General features: G+C 40.1%; 1 protein-coding gene across 6 annotated transcripts in view; it reads left to right on the top strand.

Annotated features, from left to right (window-relative positions):
- The window catches only part of LGI1 (leucine rich glioma inactivated 1), a 31378-nt gene that overhangs the window by 2555 nt on the left and 11395 nt on the right, over positions 1-17428 (top strand). For 3 of the 6 annotated variants that reach the window (XM_065067293.1, XM_065067291.1, XM_005506959.4), the window contains exons 2-3: positions 16325-16774; positions 17137-17208. In XM_065067293.1, the coding sequence (XP_064923365.1) occupies positions 16584-16774; positions 17137-17208 (263 nt within the window). In that variant the 5' untranslated portion in view covers positions 16325-16583. Of the gene's footprint in view, positions 1-16324; positions 16784-17136; positions 17209-17428 lie in introns of those variants that run through there. The other 3 variants (XM_065067292.1, XM_065067294.1, XM_021293783.2) reach the window with 2 other exon arrangements.

The following is a 17428-nucleotide window of genomic DNA, read 5'->3' on the forward strand; positions in this document are numbered from 1 at the left end:
ATTTTTGGAAAGAAGAAACACAAATTTTTTCCTCCAAAAATTCTTCCCAGAGATATTCTTAATAATACAAGGTAACGTCCATGATTCTTCAATACTCCCAAGAGTTCATCAGCTTCTGTGTGTTTACTTTCTGTCTTTCCTCCAGTCAGCTATGTAATCTCAGATCATATTATGTATAATAGACCATGGAGACAGCCTCAGTATGCAAAAAAAAGAAACCTAGCCAAAATTATTTGATTGAATTTGCCACTTCTCAATCATCCAGATTCATTAAATGGGTAGTAAAACTGTTGATGATATCGAGAGTTTTATTAATACATATTGACTCATGTTGTTTCTACTGGAGAGGAAAAGGTGCATTTTAACAACTGGGATGTGTGTTCAGGACAGACCTCTGACCTTCTTATCATTTGGGGGTAGCATGATGTTTACTGAAGTAACCCATGTTCATTTACTTATTTAATCCCACCATATTTTTACGGGGGGTACTTTTATCAGTGTGTATGTACTGAGAGAAGGTATTAAATCATGGAGATGCAGAATTCAAAGAATCACACCTGACATACTTACTGAGGTATTCCTAAAAGCTTCCAGTATAGGTGATTTCACAGCATAAATAGCTGAATCTATTAACCTGTTAAGTATACAGTGTTTTTTCCCTAATATCTAAGATAAATCTCATTTGTTGCTACTTGACATAATTTCTTAATGTCCTATACTAGTTGGTAAAGAAAGCAAGAATTGATCATCAGTTGAATAAAAAAGTACTGGGAGACATGAACACCCACAGTCTTCCCTTTTTGAAGCTAAAGAAATGAAAGTGCTTCAACCCTTCCATATAGGTTGCATTTTTGAGAACTCCCCTATATTTTATTGCTCTTCTTCAGTCTCAGTTTTCTGTCTATATTTCTTAGAAGCACTAAGTGTAGCTGTTCAGTCCTTATGAGTATTTAGCTGGGAAGAAATACCTCAGCTTTCTTGCAGGAGATTATTGCCTTCTAAGATCTTCAGGTAAAGTTGCTTAAACTCAAGAGCCTCTGATTTGTTTGGTCAAAATTAGTTTGGTTAGACAACTTAAAAATTGGTCCAGTTCTTAATGAAGCAAATCAGGTGGCTTTTTCAGCAGGCCAGAATAGGCAGCTGCCACTTTTATGGAGAGCAAGGGTAAGGTGGTCACTGCCAACCATATCCATTAGAAGAGCTGTTTGCAGAGGACATGTATGGCTACATTTGAGTTTGATTATGAGAAGTAGTGTGAACCATCAAGAATTCTAGTGAAATTGAAATTTATCCTGTCTAATCTTTCTCCGTTAAGTCAGTTGTTTTGTTGAAAAGTGAGGAAATTAGGCTTTCTGACATTATTTGACGTTGGCACTTTCCTATCTTCTACATGTCTATGAAGTTAAGTCGCCAAATCATTTATTTTCCTGTCTTCATAGTACACACCATCTCGTGGTATCTGTCACGTTCCTGATTTTCATCTCCCTCTATCCGAAGTCCCCTAGTAATCTGTAGAAAAGCAAGTAGAACTCTAAATGGACATTCACATATGCCAGTAACATCACATTCAGTAAGTGTAGTTCTTGTTTCAGATGTATCTGTGTACAACTTTAGGGATGCACTGTGCCTCCCAGCAAGCCCCAAGTAAGGTAGGTGCTTCAGTCAGACGGACGATTCCCAAGCCTAAGACTTCTGACAGAGTGGGAAAACCAGTGGGGCTGTGCTGGGGGCAATGGCTCATGTTCACCAGTTGCCATCATGGGGACTGGTCTCTCCGGACTAGTCATTGAAGACTGCCGTTGTGCTGTAATCATCTAGTGGTTACGTACAGGCTGTTGAAATGCATGTTTATTTTGTCAAATTCAGTAAAGGTTAGTTCCACATTTTTTGGTCACATAAAGGGTATCAAATGTAAAGTAGCCACTAGATGTCGATGTTGCTGTGCTAAAAGGCAAATGCAGTTTTATTTGTTTGGCTGATAAATTTATTCAATAAAAGCACTTCTGGATTCCAAATATTTTCCAGCATAGGGTCAGTTACAAAAACTATGATAGGCAAGCCTGTGCTATGTCCATGATTTTGAGAGCAGCTGTGCTGTTTTATGCAATTTTGGAGTTGCAGTTACCATTTCAGTGTAGAATCATTGTTAGAAAAGTGCCTTTGAAAAAACAGCATCTGATTGTTCATCAGTTTCCTCCCTTGTTCCAAAATTCCAGGCCTTTGTATAAGTAACTGCAACCATTGTATTGCATTGTATTTGTTAATAATATGAAATTGAGATAATAATATGATATCCAATCCTATTATAAGAGTATAGAATTTCCTATATTTCAATTATGGGTGGAAATTTTCCTCTTAATTATTCCTATTTAACACCATTGGGGATCAATTTCAGATATATCGTGTGGGGACAGGATTTCTGGAACACTAAGGCTTCCCATGTGACAAACAATACAGAAACTTTCTTTTTTAATCTGGCTCTGATTCTATATAACTAAAGGCAGATCTGACAGGTGATGGAATTTTAGAAGGCCTTATGAAATAGAATTTGACACACAGACCTTTCTTATTCCAGGCTCCTATACTGCTACAGGGAACATATCTCTGCACAACTGCTCCACAACTGCTCCACAACTACTTCTTGCCTAATGCACTGTCAGACTTTATCTGAAGATGGTGGTTCTCTTGGCCATCAACAGAGCATTTGCTTTTAGACCAGAGTTTGGGAGTTAGTTTTATAAACCCTAATGCAAATCTCAAGAAGAGGAAAGTGCATGTCTCAAATTCCAGTTTACGTTTGCTCTGCTGATAGGATAAACAAAAATCAAAGGCTTTTATTAAAAATGGAGTTGAAACTTCCATTTGATGTGAAAATCTCCCAAGAAGCAAAATATGAGGAAATTGCACCCTCATTCTTAGCTGATCAATTTGGTAAATAGAATCCCAGTTTAGGCCACAATCTTAGAAAATACATCCTAACCTGATTTATCCCATTAACTCCACCTCCTGTGACACAGAAAAGGCTTCTCAGCTTTAAGCACAATTCACAAAATAATTTTTTTGTTACCGTTCACAGAGGAGCAGCCTTAATCTTCATGATCACGGACTGAAGTAGTTTAAGTCATGTGCAAAACTTTATTTGATGCCAGCATCACTTACACTCTTAACACGCTAATAAATCAAAGATATATGAAGAACTATAACTTTTAATTTCTAACATCTCTTTTAATTTTCTTAACTATAACTACAGAGTTATTTAAGAATCTTAACATAATATCTTGAAAACAAGATTGTTTCATTCATTCTCTTGCAATTAAAGGAACACTTGTAATAACAACCTTGATGCTAAAATTCCTGTCAATTTCAAAAAATACTATTAAAATGAACAAGGCTACAAGCCATTGTTAAGATGTGTATTGTAAATAATTCCAGTATGACCCTATAAAGACTAACTCACTCAGTTATGGAAATAATAAAGCAGACCTTCATAAAAAAAAATAAATATTGGAAGCAACCTCCCATATTATCTCTTTTTAATTGTCACTTCTAGTGCCATGTTTGTTTTGTGGCAGGTGATTGTGGTCTCCAGAGGTTACAGCCTGGCAGCTCTGCTGAGAACAAAGCTCACTACAAGACTACACTTCCATGCAGGCAGGCATAAACAAGAATAGTCACTTCAGCCTATCAAGAATTTAATTAAAAAGTAATTATCAATATGCACAAAATACTACTTAGTTTTATCAACCTGCATTGAAATAAGTGGAATACAGAAACTAACTCCTCCGATGTGTTCCAGTTTTCATTTAAGGAGATTTTAGAAGTGCATTATTCTTAAATTCCCCAAAGTATGAAAATTTCCTAAGAGAGTAAAGAATGTTTAATCCTGCTTTTATGTCTAGATCTGCTATGGTGGAAAGCAACTGATGGCATTCAAATGCATAAATCCAAGAAGGGAAATTTGTTTCCCACTGGATTTTTTTTTTTTTTTTTAGTGAAAATAAAAAGAATATGTGAGTGAAATTACAGTCCATTGCACTTTTAAACCAAAGTGGAAAAGATTTGCATTCTCTTGCTTCCTGATACTCATTTTTGTGCATAATGTCTATTGTATATAGATATTCATAATATTCACTTATCATGAGAATTGAAGGAAGTTACAAATAAATGACAGTTTTATGTGTGCAATCTTCTGTATAAAAAGGTGAGTGACAAGTAACAAGTTCAGCAGTGTTTTTGTACCTAGCATTCTACAAATCCTAGAAAAGAAAGGTGCCTCAGAGTCTGAGTGCATGGTATATTGTAGTAGAGAAATAAGGCCTCATTCCTACATATGTGGTCCAGAAAGCACCTGCTTTTAGAGCTCTGCTGCATCTTAGCCCAAAGTTCAGTACTTAATCCAGGAATCAAGAAAGCCAGTCCTGCAAACTGCGCTGTGCAGCTGGTCCGACGCACTCATCGCAGTGTTTTCCACTGGTTGTCCTAAAGCTGAGAAAATATTTCATAGCAGAGATTATTTGCAATATACAGTGGTGTATTCAAGTGTATAGAATCACAGAGTTTTTAAAAAATAAGGCATAAGAGCATGATAAGGTATAACGATGTCAAAATCTACCCTCATTCACCTTATGATTTCTGTGGTTTTACTTACATAGTGAAGTAGTACTGTGACTGCTTGTGGAGACTGATGATCTCAAATCAAAGCTCAACCTGTATCTAGGTTGAGGTGCTCCGTAGCTAATCATTCAATGGATACTGAAGGGTACAGGGATATAGAGAGGCTGCTCTGTGCAGTGAAGTAGCATGAATCAGTAAAAATTCCTATTTCTTTATTTTAATGAACATGTACTGTAAGACTGTACTACTGTAAGACCTCAATTAATAATACCATTAGCCATTCTGCTAGGACTGACTTTTCATTAGTAAAACGATACTACCAATTGCCAGATTTTGGAAATAATGGGGTTTATATTTCAAATTAAATACAATTTTGTGTTATTTAATCACCAATATAATTCAGAATTTAAACTGCTGAAATACTATCTACCTTTCAATTGAAGGTATTGCCAGGATACTATTCATTCCATGGCACCTAAGTGGAAAAGGAAGGATAACTATCCTAAATGGGAACAATTAGTTTAACTTAGTTTCAAATATCAAGTTATGTTACTTAACAGCCAGCAACACTGAGCCATCCAATATCCACAATTCTAGAAGTAAAAATGGCAGACTCAAAAAATTGCTGTGGAGAGTATTTATAGCAAATAAAAAGCTTGTACCTTGGGGAAGATCCTGCTACTTGCTAAAACCTCATTCAATATGCAAGCCATACATTAAAATGTTAACGGTTACACACCTAGGTGACTTGCCTTGAATGGAAATAAAATATAAGCACATGGAAGATAAGGGTCAGGATGTGTAACGAGATTTTAGTGAAAAACCATTTCTTTTAGCGTATCATGGAATTTTCTCTCAAGTTTGCATTACACTGTCCTCAAACACACAGTTCTTAAAAGATGGGTTGTATTATTTGAGGTTATGTCAGGATCTTTTAGTATATTTTAATAATGTTGTCTTAGTCAATCTATGACACTCCTTCCCTGTACAACTAACTTTTATTTGAACCTCAGCCTTGACAGAGTCAGTATTTGGCAGTTTTTTGTAATCTGAGTCTGTTAACAAAAGGAAGGTATTATTCTGACTACCTCATTGATGTATGGCCGTAGTCCATCCATAAGTTTTGAGAACTAGGAAACTGGTATTTGGAGATGAAACATTAAATTCAGTTCCTATTATGGGAGTCCTGAAGCATAATCTTTCTCATACATTTTTCTGTTGAGCTTCAACTTTTAATTGTAATTTTCTAAAATCACCTAATGTTTTAGAAAGTTAACATAGCTCAGTAAGTTTAGGGTATTCGGCATACAGAAATGAACCTGGTTTATGACATGTTTGGGAGCTAATGTATGCTGTGGAATAAAACTCCCGTGTTTCTACATGGGAGTTACTTTAATGACCAGTACTTGGACATCCATTCTTCCTTGCAACTTGCTCTTTAACTCATGTATCTTGCCTTTAAATTCGAAGTCAGATTGTTACCACTTTGGATTTTCCTATATTATGAAAGAAAAGTGACACTTGCTTATCTCCCTTAATCCAATCTTCATTGTCCTGAAAGGATGCAACCAGTGATACTCTCTTAATGTAGAAAAGTGATTTCTAAGGGTCGGAAAATACTTTAAGGTGCCCTTAGTTGCAGAGTATTGAGATAACTATGTTCTAGAGACAGTCATCAAAATTTCCAGATGTTCAAGCTTGACAAAATAAAACCTGTCATATAATTCCAAAATATTTGTTGGATAAATTTTGAAAATGTACATTTCATAACCTTAACAATCAAATGACACTTATCTGTAGCACACTTCACTGTTTTATGCAGTGTGTGATTTGGAAAGTTAAATATAAACAGTTTCTTAGTTGCTGTATCCATTAAATTGTAGACTGGAAGGTAACTTGCAAAATTAACATTAGCTTTGTCAGCATTGTCAGAGGACACACTGCCAGAAGTTTAAAACAACAGTATGTAGTACAATTTTTTGATGTTGTTTCATTGCTGTCTTGAAGGTAATCAAATAGATGATGAATTGTCATCCTTTCAACTCTGTAGCAAGAACAACTAGCAAAGCATTTTGATGTCTTCTTGCTTGGAGATGTCAATGCCTGCAGGAAAATATGCCCATACAACAAAATATTAAATTGTCTGCCCAGTTAAAAAGAAGCTAATGTGCTATTAATATATGAAAGTACTGTTGCACTGTGATCTAACACTGCAGCATGAAAAACAAAGCCTTAAACTTGTGGTGACAGCCGTGTTTTGTATTGACTTGCCATTCAGTGCAGACTTAGAACACCACAAATACCCCCACCTTGGAGCCTGAGAGTCCTTCTGAAAGGGCAGCGCAGCCCAGGTCACAGACAATGACACATCTGCCCGTCAGCCACATCCACGCGCATTCTCCGTGTCCTCGGCAAAGAGGGATGTAGCTGTCTTCCTAACAGCACCCATTCGGAATCTATAGCAACCCTCCTCTAATATGCGAAGCTATTTTTAGCATCAGGGCAGCCTTGAAAACAGCAGGTAAAGCATGAAAAGAATGAATAAGTGGTTGTGGTGCTTGCCTGTGAATAGAAGCTATATATAGCTCTTGAGAGAGAAAGAGATCTTAATACATATAATGTGGATGTGAAGGGAGATCTGCCTCCCTGAGGGGAGGCAGACGTGTCAGAAACATTGAGTAAAGTGTTATTACTACTTCTGACCTGAGCAGTTATCTAAAAATTCATTATTTCAGATTGTTCTGTTGAGGAAAATAAATTGTTAATGGAATCCGGTATCTTTTATTCAGTCTTTATTTGCAAAGAATGTATAGCATTCATTTCACAGAGTGAAGAGCAAATTGAACAGCAGATTATTTGCAGCTCCAAGCTCTTTTCAGCCAATATTTGCTCCAAGAAGTTCTCTAGGGACATTTTTCTCAGGTCTCCCAATGCCTGGGGTCCAAGATCTCGGTTCCTGTGATGTCTCTACTGCTTTCTGAGTGCTCACTCCTGATTTTTTTTTGTCCTGTTTTTCTCTTATATATTAATGTTTGCTTCAAAAAATGCTTAGGAAAAAAAGCCAGATATGCCTTTGTTTAATCAGTAGTGTGTGCCATTTATTTAGCTGGGGAACTACACTGCTTCATGAAGGAGCTTATTCTTAGTGATTTATTATGCCGAGGCTGGGAATTAGGCCCTCCAGTTTTAATGACTCTTCACCTTCACAAGGGCAGCAACAGTGGAAACTTGAAGATGCCTAAAAAGTGACCGGTGTCTAAAAGAAAGTTGGCTGTATGGAATATGGAGCATTGTCTTAAAAAAGTGATATGTAGGAAGCATTGTAAAGTCAAAATGTAAACGTTATCATACTCAAGGTAGAGAAAATCCTTTAGCTTCTGAGCAGTCGTAACTAAAACATGTATCTCTCTGTTGCCATGAAAATTGTGTTTAAAACTACAGCCAGTTCTTAGATAATGATGTTATGTTGGTTTTGCTTTCCCACTACAAGGAGAGAGCCAGCAGCCAAAAGAGCAAATCCTTTCTTAAAGCTGTACAGAGTAAATGGCATGTTGACATATGAGCAAGCAGATGTGATGCACTTCTTCAGCCTTCCAAATCCCCTCTGCAGGGGGATGTGGTTCGTAAGGAAAAGAGATGGGGGAGTTCAGCTTGGAGCCGTATCTGACGCGACAGAGAATCTGCTGGACCGGTGCCGTGGTGGTGTGCTCACCACAGCCTGCCGTGGGTGCCAGGCAGATCTAGTATTTGTTTGCTCAAGTATTTGCTCAAGGCGTGAACTCTTACCAAAACAAGGTGTTTTTCCAAATTACATGAATTGTTAAGAACAATAAAAAGTCGGTAAAATCCATTTGTGGAGCTATCAGCAACAACCCCTTAAAATGCTTCAGTACCGATCCAAATCCCAGCCTTGTAAAGCATTTTGATTAGCAATGGTGAAGCAATAGTATGCATTTGATGAGGCACATCCTTCCCATTGTGCAATTCATTATGTCAGTGGCACTCCAGCGAGCCTTTTACTTGAACTATTTCAGTGACTTCAGTGGCACTAAGATTTCTTTCATTGTGAATTATTCAGGACGTAGAAAACTTCTGTTTTAATTCTCTCCTCAAAAGCCCTCTTATTATCTCTGCCATGTAACAAATAAATTTCCTATGTACATTTAAATAAATACCATTTAGTTACTTTTTTTCTGTCTGTAAAATGACAAGGAAAATTCAATACAAGTTTATAAATATTAGAATAATTGCAGTGAGCCAATGCCATGAACAAAGTACAGAAGGGCAACGTAAGATCGCACAGGTCAAGGAAAGGATTTTATAACATGCCGTCTGTTTTTAATTAGCATCTTGGCAAACTGGAAGAGCTCAAACATTTTTCCATGAATAAATGTACTATAGACTTTTCTAGCTGCCAATTAAATGGCATTTAGCTACAGTGACAGTGGTATGTTGTTTTGGGTCTGTAAAAGCACTTGCTCATGCTTGAAAATCTGGGACATTTTGTTTCGGATACAGGGTTCTTTCTGGACAGGATTTTCTATCCCTTGGTACTTTCACTGTAGGAACGAAGAATACCTCCCATGAACAACCACTAAATCAATAAACAGTGCAAGGGGCTGGTAGAGCGGAGATCATAATTATAAAATAGCAGTTTGAGCATCTGTCCTTCAGTTACATAATAAATTTTAAACAATGTTAGCTAAATTGTAGGGCATTTTGCAAGGTTCCTGTTTTGTCCTGTTTGGTCCAGACAGAGATAGTTTGTGACCAGTTCTATCCTATGATTCACTTAAATGTTTGTGGGCATTTGTGACATCAATCTGCCCCTCAAACACGTGGCTCGCTATACGTGTTCTCCAGAGTGAAACCAATGCTCCCTGCCTGCTCATGTCCTCAGCTGCTTGTTCTGGCTCTAGCAATTCTTGTTTTGTTTTGGACAGATTTAGGCTTGTTCAGTATTTGATTTGGTTTTTGTTTTTTTTTTACCAGATCATTTATTTGATCCAGTTTAGAGAATAGCATTAGAGATGGAAACACTGGTAGCAAGCTGTGGAAGGGTCAGGAGCAAGAGCCCGTGGAAGAGTGGGGAAGAGAGAAACCACCCTATTAAGGAACATGTTGCACAGAACATCACCATATCATTTTCTTCAGAAGTCATGAGACGATTTCCTATTATAAATTAACCATAGATTTTCTGAGTTGCATCATGCTCTTAATGTCTGATCAGGCCTTGTAGGGGAGAAGAAGGTAAAAAAGTAGCTTGTGTATTTGAATGCAACTTTTGCTCTTTGAGAAGTTCCTATAGAGGGTGCTTTAATCTTACAGTAGGATGCACACTGGGTGATGAGTCTCATGTCAGGTCCACTTGGATGGGCATGTTGTCTGGCTGAAAATAGCCCCCATTTCTAGCCTTGCACACGTGAGGTACTGATCTTCCCAGAATCTAAATTAATTACTGGCAAGTTTTCTTGAAAGTTTTCTTTAAAGAGTGAGACAGTGCAGATTTCTGCAACAAGTGAAGAGCTGGTGTTCTTCATTATTGTTTCATCTCTTAATACTTTGTGTTAGGTGCAGTCTCAGTTCCTGCTGTGAACCATGAAGACAGCTTCACATGTCTTTGAATTGGGCTCTCTTTTGCTCTTGAGCTTGTATATTTGCTCCTTTCATTTCCCCCCCATCTCTAAATATCCATTCTCAGCATTTTCAAAGCAAAATGCATACAATAGAAACAAAGCGGGAATTATTTGTTTGGAGCTGGAGAAAAGCGTCTGGTATTCAGGAGAGCAGTTAACTTCATGCTACTGGACTGTGTGCTGCAAAGCATAATGTTTTGTAATGGAGCTTATGAGCCTTGTAAAAATCTGAGAAAGCAACTGGTTCCACTCCATGGGAAACCAGAAGGAAGGAGTTAGGGTAGAGCTGAGGAATCCCAGCTCTGGGATTTATACAAGCATCCAGTCCCATTCAGAGGAGCAGGAATAGACAATCCTGAAGGAAACTGGGGATTAATACGTAACAAGATCAGTAGGATTACTGGGGCCTTTCTCATAGCGAAGGGCCAGTCCAGTAGCTGAGGTTATGTCCGTGTCTGATCTGAAAGAAGGTTAATGGATTTTTTCTGTTTGATAGTTCGTTATGTTCTTTACTTACATAAGGTGAAGCTACTGAGCTGTGGCACTCGCCTGCCTGCCTTGGAAGACAGTCAGACTGGCATGAACCATCATCCTGCTGAACGTGTAAACACAACATTAACAGTATTGTCAATATCAGCTGTTCAAAAATGATGGATCAGGTCATTAAAATTTTGTGATACTGGTTTAGAAGTCATGCGATGGCAAAACATAGTACATTTTGGATACTTCGTATCTTGCTTCTGAGCCTTCATCCCTCTTGGTATCCCAAGAGGTTGGATGAGGTGTCCTCCCTAGGTTCCTCCCAGCCTGAGAAAGCCTTTCAAAAATCACAAGGGGTAGAAATCCTATAGCTTTAAAGTGTCTCCTGAGGTAATTCCTAATATTCTGTACTATTTAAAAATGTGCAAATGAAAACAAACCGTCAAGGATCATAGATTTCTGAAGCCCTTGGTTGTAACAAAATAAAACCTGAACACAGATTAATTTTGTCTAGCTTCTCTTTGGATGAAATACATTGTGCATCTATTTTTCTTAAAGAATGACAGTTCAGATAACAGTACATCTCTCCTGACATACTTTCTGTTACTGGTCAATACCGAAGCCAGCGAGCAGTCCTGCGCACTCACCTGGACATGCTCAATGGCACAGGTGTTCTGCACCACTATGTGCTTTTGGCTATGAGAGCAAAGACCTAACTCTCTTCAGAGGTGATCACTTCCAGCTCCATGGTGAACTGTGAACTGGCTACTTTATGCAAGTGAAAGGAGACCACCCTCCGAGGTTTTCTTTCCTCTGAAGTTGGCAGCAATGAAGTAGCCAATTCCTCATAGTTTTCACACAGGCACTGGCCTGGTTGTTCTGCTTTTAATGAAACTCCTGTGGTATAATAAAGAAGGATATCTGTAATACAGACCTGTATATACAGGACAGGGCAAAGTCAGAAGAACTTTCCAAAAAACAAATATTCTGGGCAGCCCCATGCTCATTCCCAGACTAGTCTGTGCTATGAGCTGTTGTAAAGGCATCTCAAGTTTTATTATGCCTAACCTGCAGAAGGCCTCTTCTGGCAATGGCTCTTGGTGCCAGATCCACCAGGAAGCACAGTCTTTTCAGAAGTGTTTAGAATTCACAAGACTTCATTTTGTTTATTGAAAGTACAGCCTCGGTCTCAGCTGCTTAAAATTTGCCATTTGCTGCAGAATTTGTTAAAAGGGCAGCACGGGGAGAGCGAAAACTCAGACTCATGAGACATTTGTAGGAGTCTTTGATCTCAAAACCCTTCTGCTCCAAACACAGCGATAACTTAGCAATGGCAATGTTTTGTTCTTTAGGAGACTCATGAATTTTGGGGTGTGATTTGGACTATTGTGCATCTGTGTGGTGAAATATTATGGGCTTAACACCAAGCACAGTAAAGTTCACTGAAGTCTCGCCATCTTCAGCCGTGGATTTTGGATTTGGCCACATGTGCAGGCAGCTCATCCTGAGCATAGAAAAGGCAACAGGATTTTCTTAGAACAGGATGAAATAAAGGATAACTGTAACAGTATATGTGTCTACAAAAGGAAATGTAGTCAGCATGAAACCACAGGAAGCTTACTTAAATTTTGTCACACGTTGTTAATGAAAACATACTGGGCTAATGCAAATATGCAAATACAGTCAGTGGAGCAGAGTTAATACCTCAGAAAATATTCAATATTTTTATAAATAATTTTTAGCTTTACGTTCTGACCACTTGTGTTTGCTTTCTTCATGTATTTTAGGAAACAGGTTAACTCATGGCAGTATTCACTTTTTAACTAGATATTCGATAATACTGGCTAACAATGTATGTTTAGTAAATAAGCATAATAATAAATGCATATGTTTGCTCTAGAAACCAAGGCACAAAAGTTGGGCTGAGTCTGACCAAAGAACGTGAGTAGGTGGTGAATGCCTCTAATGACAACTAGCAAAAGTATGTTTAATTTTGACCGTCATACACCTGCACCAAGCTTGTTGGATCATTGGATGGTTGGTTATTATCAAAAATTGTTGTTGCCAAAGAATTTGGATACATTGGAAGAAATAAGCTCTTTGATTCTTACCACGTAGAGTAACTATGTGGGAAATAATAATTGACTAAGGTTTACTTAGCTCCGGTCAAAGGTGAGAGAGTGAAATATCGCAGGGTGTCAGTGAAGTGCAGGCAATGCGGATCACTGCTGTGCTTAGGGCAGCGGTGGATGGTTCTCCATTATCACAGAGCGGACAGCCACCATGAGGAGGCAGCGGCGAAGGGCGGGGAAGCGCCGGGGGGAGCGCGGGCACCCCCGGCCCTCCCGTCCCCTCCCGGGTGTCCCAGCCCCGGCCCGCCCGTCCCCTCCCGGGTGTCCCCTCCCGGGTGTCCCCTCCCCGGTGTCCCCTCCCGGGTGACCCCAGCCCCGCTCCGGCCGCACCCGGCGGGCGGGCAGGGGCAGCGCGCGAGCCCGGCAGGCGCGCGCCGGGGCGGGGCAGGGCAGCGCGCGGCGGCGGGCGGGAGCGGGTTGCCGGGAGACCGGCGCGAGCGCGGGCGCGCGCAGCCGCGGCCCGGGGTGCGGGGGGTGTCGCTCGGGACCCCGAAAGCGAGCCAGCGGGAACGTGTCTGCCAGCGAGCACCTCCCTTGCGCGGCAGGGCCAAGATGTTCCAGCTGAAGCGTTGTCAGATGACATCCCCCTTGCTGAAACCTTGCTGAAAGAAAGAACAAGTACATTTCCAGTCGCATTGTGCCTAATCAGCACCTGAAACCCCAGCGACAACAAGGCAGCAAGGAGCGAGGGGCAGGCGCTCGGATGTGGGCACAGCGGGTCACTGCCTGCTCCAGTAGCCAGGGCACAAACAGCCATGGCAGAGGGGAAGGGCGGCCAAATGTTGCCATGGATGGAGAGCAGACATGCCACTGAAAATCCACGGGCCAATTTGTCCTTAAACCACTGCATGGCAAGAAATGAAATACTGAGCTTGGCACAAAAGGACTCTGGAAAATGTGTTTTATGCTTCTCTTCTGACGGGGCGGTTATAAATATTCATAATATTTGCAATTTTGGAAAAAGTGGTTGTTTTGGCATGCAGTTTGGAATAGAAAACAAACTTACAGGCGCTTCCCTGCACCGAGCAAACTGAAGTCAGGTTACTGCCCTGCTGCAGAATGTGCTTTTATTACTGAAAAACCACAACACGGAGAAGTTTTCAGGAGGTTCACAGTGTGGCTAGAGCATTAACTAAAAAGAAATGCTTAAGTAATTGATGGTGGATTTCAGTGAATGAGCTGAAGGAAATGAAACACGGGGTTTCACCATCAATGGCAAAATATTGCCATGGCAATGGGTGTCTTTGCCAGGAATAAACAAACAAACAAATAAAACCAGGCTTCTTCTCTTTCAGCGAAAAGCTAGAGAATTTTCTGTGCTCACCTCACCAAAGTCTGTGCCTTTGCACATCTTGGAGGGGAGATGGTGGTGTACCCTACTTACGCAAGTCCCACAAATCCAGCTCCCTTCTCAGTTGTGCAATTAGATCATTTGCAGAGCAAGAAGTATCCTTTATGCCCAAGGGAAGGCATCGACATTTGCTTTATAATGATTTCAGTGATTTGCTTACTGTAATTCTGTACCATTTTCTTACAGAAAGTGGAAGGGCTCAGAAATAACGCAGCTCTGTGTCACTCCTAGTTGAAGTCAATCCTGCTTCGGGAGAGACTGCTGACAGGGAAGATTTTCCTAAGAGCAAAACCATGGGCCTGCACTTAAATTAATAAAGAGCTTTTAAAAAAGACAACGCAGCGAGTGGGGGAGCTGAGGCAGCGCCAGCTGCCCTGGCGCTGCAGGCAGGGGTGGCTGGCGGGGAGCGTGCCCACCGCGGGCACCGGGGTCCTCTCCCAGCAGGGCCCTCAGCGGTGGGCCTCTGCCTCTGAAAGCTTTCTGGACATGTGTGGCCATCCCCAGTCCCCTGGAGGATGCAGTCCCACCACCTGGTGTCAGCTCTGTGGGTCTCCTCTCACCCAGGGGATCAGACCTCAGCGACTGCCCAGGCAAGGATTCATCAACGTTGGCGTGATGCGCAGTATCCGTACACCGAGTTTCTTGCAGTTTTGCAGGCTGTTGTTCCCCTTTGCCATCTTTTACCCAAAGCATATGGAATTCCTGCCAGGCACCCATACCTGGGTATGCGCTGGGGCCTTGCTGGCGTTGTTCCTGAGGACAACATGCATGGGCCAGCGTTGGTGTTGAGATTTCACGGCCTGTAGAGCAGGAGTCAGAGCCAAGTGGCCATGTGGAATCAAAGGAGGAAGAAACCAGAAGTCAAGAAAGATCTCATCAGGAGATCAGGTGTCTACTGGTGAGGAGACAGAACCTATGTGAAGTAGCCAACAGTGAACATGACTGTATTAAACTTCTCTACTTTGGGTCAACCCCAGTAGGTTTTGTGATCTGTGTAACGTAAACAGTGCCGCCACTCTGATGGAGAGTGTCAAGACCTATTAAAGTTTGCAAAACTCTTCTAATAGCGATCCTATATTGGAAAAAAATAAAACAATCCCATATGGCTTTCCAGCTATTTGGCATTCATCAATTTTGTCTTACCATTCTTTATATAATAACACTTAGGTGCTGCTTAAGTTCCCTATAAAATATTTAGTGTAGTTTACTGTAAAGTCTTCAGGCTGAGGACTGTTTCTTACCGAGCATTCACACTGCACCCAGCACCAATCTCAGTTGCAGCCTCCAGACAGTATTGTGAAGATTCTTTATTACCATCAAGATCTGTTCCTATCCTGTCACTTTTCAAAAAGGTCCATTCTTAACTACAGGTTTAACATAGCTGGTGTTTAAATAGCAATTTCCTTTTTTTCCATCTAAAATGATCAAAACCGTCTCCAAGCAAACAGATTTTTTAACTTGAACTTGGAAGTAATGTCCATTTTTGAACATTGCTCAACCCACTTTATTTAACCAGCTCAGAAAACATGTAACAAGTAAGAACGGTTCTTTTTCTGAAAAAGAAAAAAGAAAAAAAAAAAAAGCAGCAGTTGGGGTCTATTTTGCATGAGAAAATATTTTGTTTAGGACTGAGAGTTGTGGGCATTCTCTCATACATTGTAATATTTTCCATGTGTGGCAGCTTGTTTTTCAGTGGTGCAAATATGTGCAATAAGGGCTAAGGATAAAAATTAATCTAACAGCTTTTGCAGCAATGCTTTTGATGGTTTCACTTGATTTCATTTTCCTGTGGATAGCTGCCGTTAGTTCTGCTGCTTGCAGTATGTGAAGCATAATTCTCAAAGGTTCACGAGGTTGTAGGGATCCAGTAAGAGAAGACTGATTTCTCCCCCCACACACATACACTCCACCCCACACCCACTCACCCACCCACCAGCAAAACATAATGCTGTACTATTTTTGGTAACAGGGAAAGGGCCTCCCTGTGAAAACAGAAAGCAGTGTATTTCTCAGTTACATCACTTTGCGATCTAACGCTGTGTTGTGCTCAGTGTTTTTGTGGTGATGCAAGTATTTTTTTTTCTCCCCTTTTTTTTTTTCTTTCCTTTCAGCCGGTTGGATTTTCCCCATCTTACAGCACCTCGCAGGTCTCTTCTCTGAGCAGTACGTTGCCTGAGTGAGTGGAAACATACAGATCAGCTGCAGGTTTCTGTCTACAGAAACAGAGTGAAAGAGAAAGAAAAGGGTTGGGAAAGCAGAGACAAATACTGACCTGGACTTATAGAAAGACAACCAATGGCTGAATAAAGAACCCCTGTTCATGTTTTGGGATATTCTTTCAACTGGCTGGAACGAGAGCGGATCAAAAGAATGGGAAATGCCAGCAGACCCTTTAGAAGAATTGCTTATTTCTTATGCCTTTTATCTGTGCTTTTGCTGACTGAAGGGAAGAAACCAGTGAAGCCAAAATGTCCTGCCTGGTGTACTTGTACCAAAGATAATGCTTTATGTGAAAATGCCAGATCTATTCCTCGCAGCGTTCCGCCTGATGTTATCTCACTGTAAGGGCTGTAAGCATTTGGTTATTTAATTTATGATTTAAAATGAACTAGGATGTGTGGTGTTTTCAGTGCATACGGAAGGATGCTTGCTGCAGGGAGTACCTCCAGCATTCAGAATCATCAGCTAATGTGTTAAAATTGTGCTGCAATCCTGATTTTTACATCTCTTTCATCTGTCTGTCTGTCTGTGTATATGCACACATACCATTTTATACCTTCTTCTGTATTACATGAAACCTGTAACATTCTTTTTTTTTTTTTTTTACTTATATACATAATTTTCTCATTGATGACCAGATCAGTATTATAATCACGGATATATGAGATTACATTAATATAAGGTTGTTTTTTCTTCTTTCCAGATCCTTTGTGAGATCTGCTTTTACTAAAATCCCAGAAGGGAGTTTTTTGCTCACACCATCTCTGCAGCTTCTGTGAGAAATATTTATATGATACAATTTTTGTTATTAAATGTATATGTATGCACAAATATTACAGAAAGGGTCTAAGTATTAATTTTATAAGAAACAGCAAGAGGAGACTCATTAGATGACAAAATACAAGACTTTTTAGCAATTTGAAAGATAGTACATGTATAATTTTTCCAAAGTGTATCTACTTAGTATTTTGCAAGGCTTTCTGTTGTCAGTGCTA

Source organism: Columba livia, chromosome 6, assembly GCF_036013475.1.
Source record: "Columba livia isolate bColLiv1 breed racing homer chromosome 6, bColLiv1.pat.W.v2, whole genome shotgun sequence".
Lineage (NCBI taxonomy): Eukaryota > Metazoa > Chordata > Aves > Columbiformes > Columbidae > Columba > Columba livia.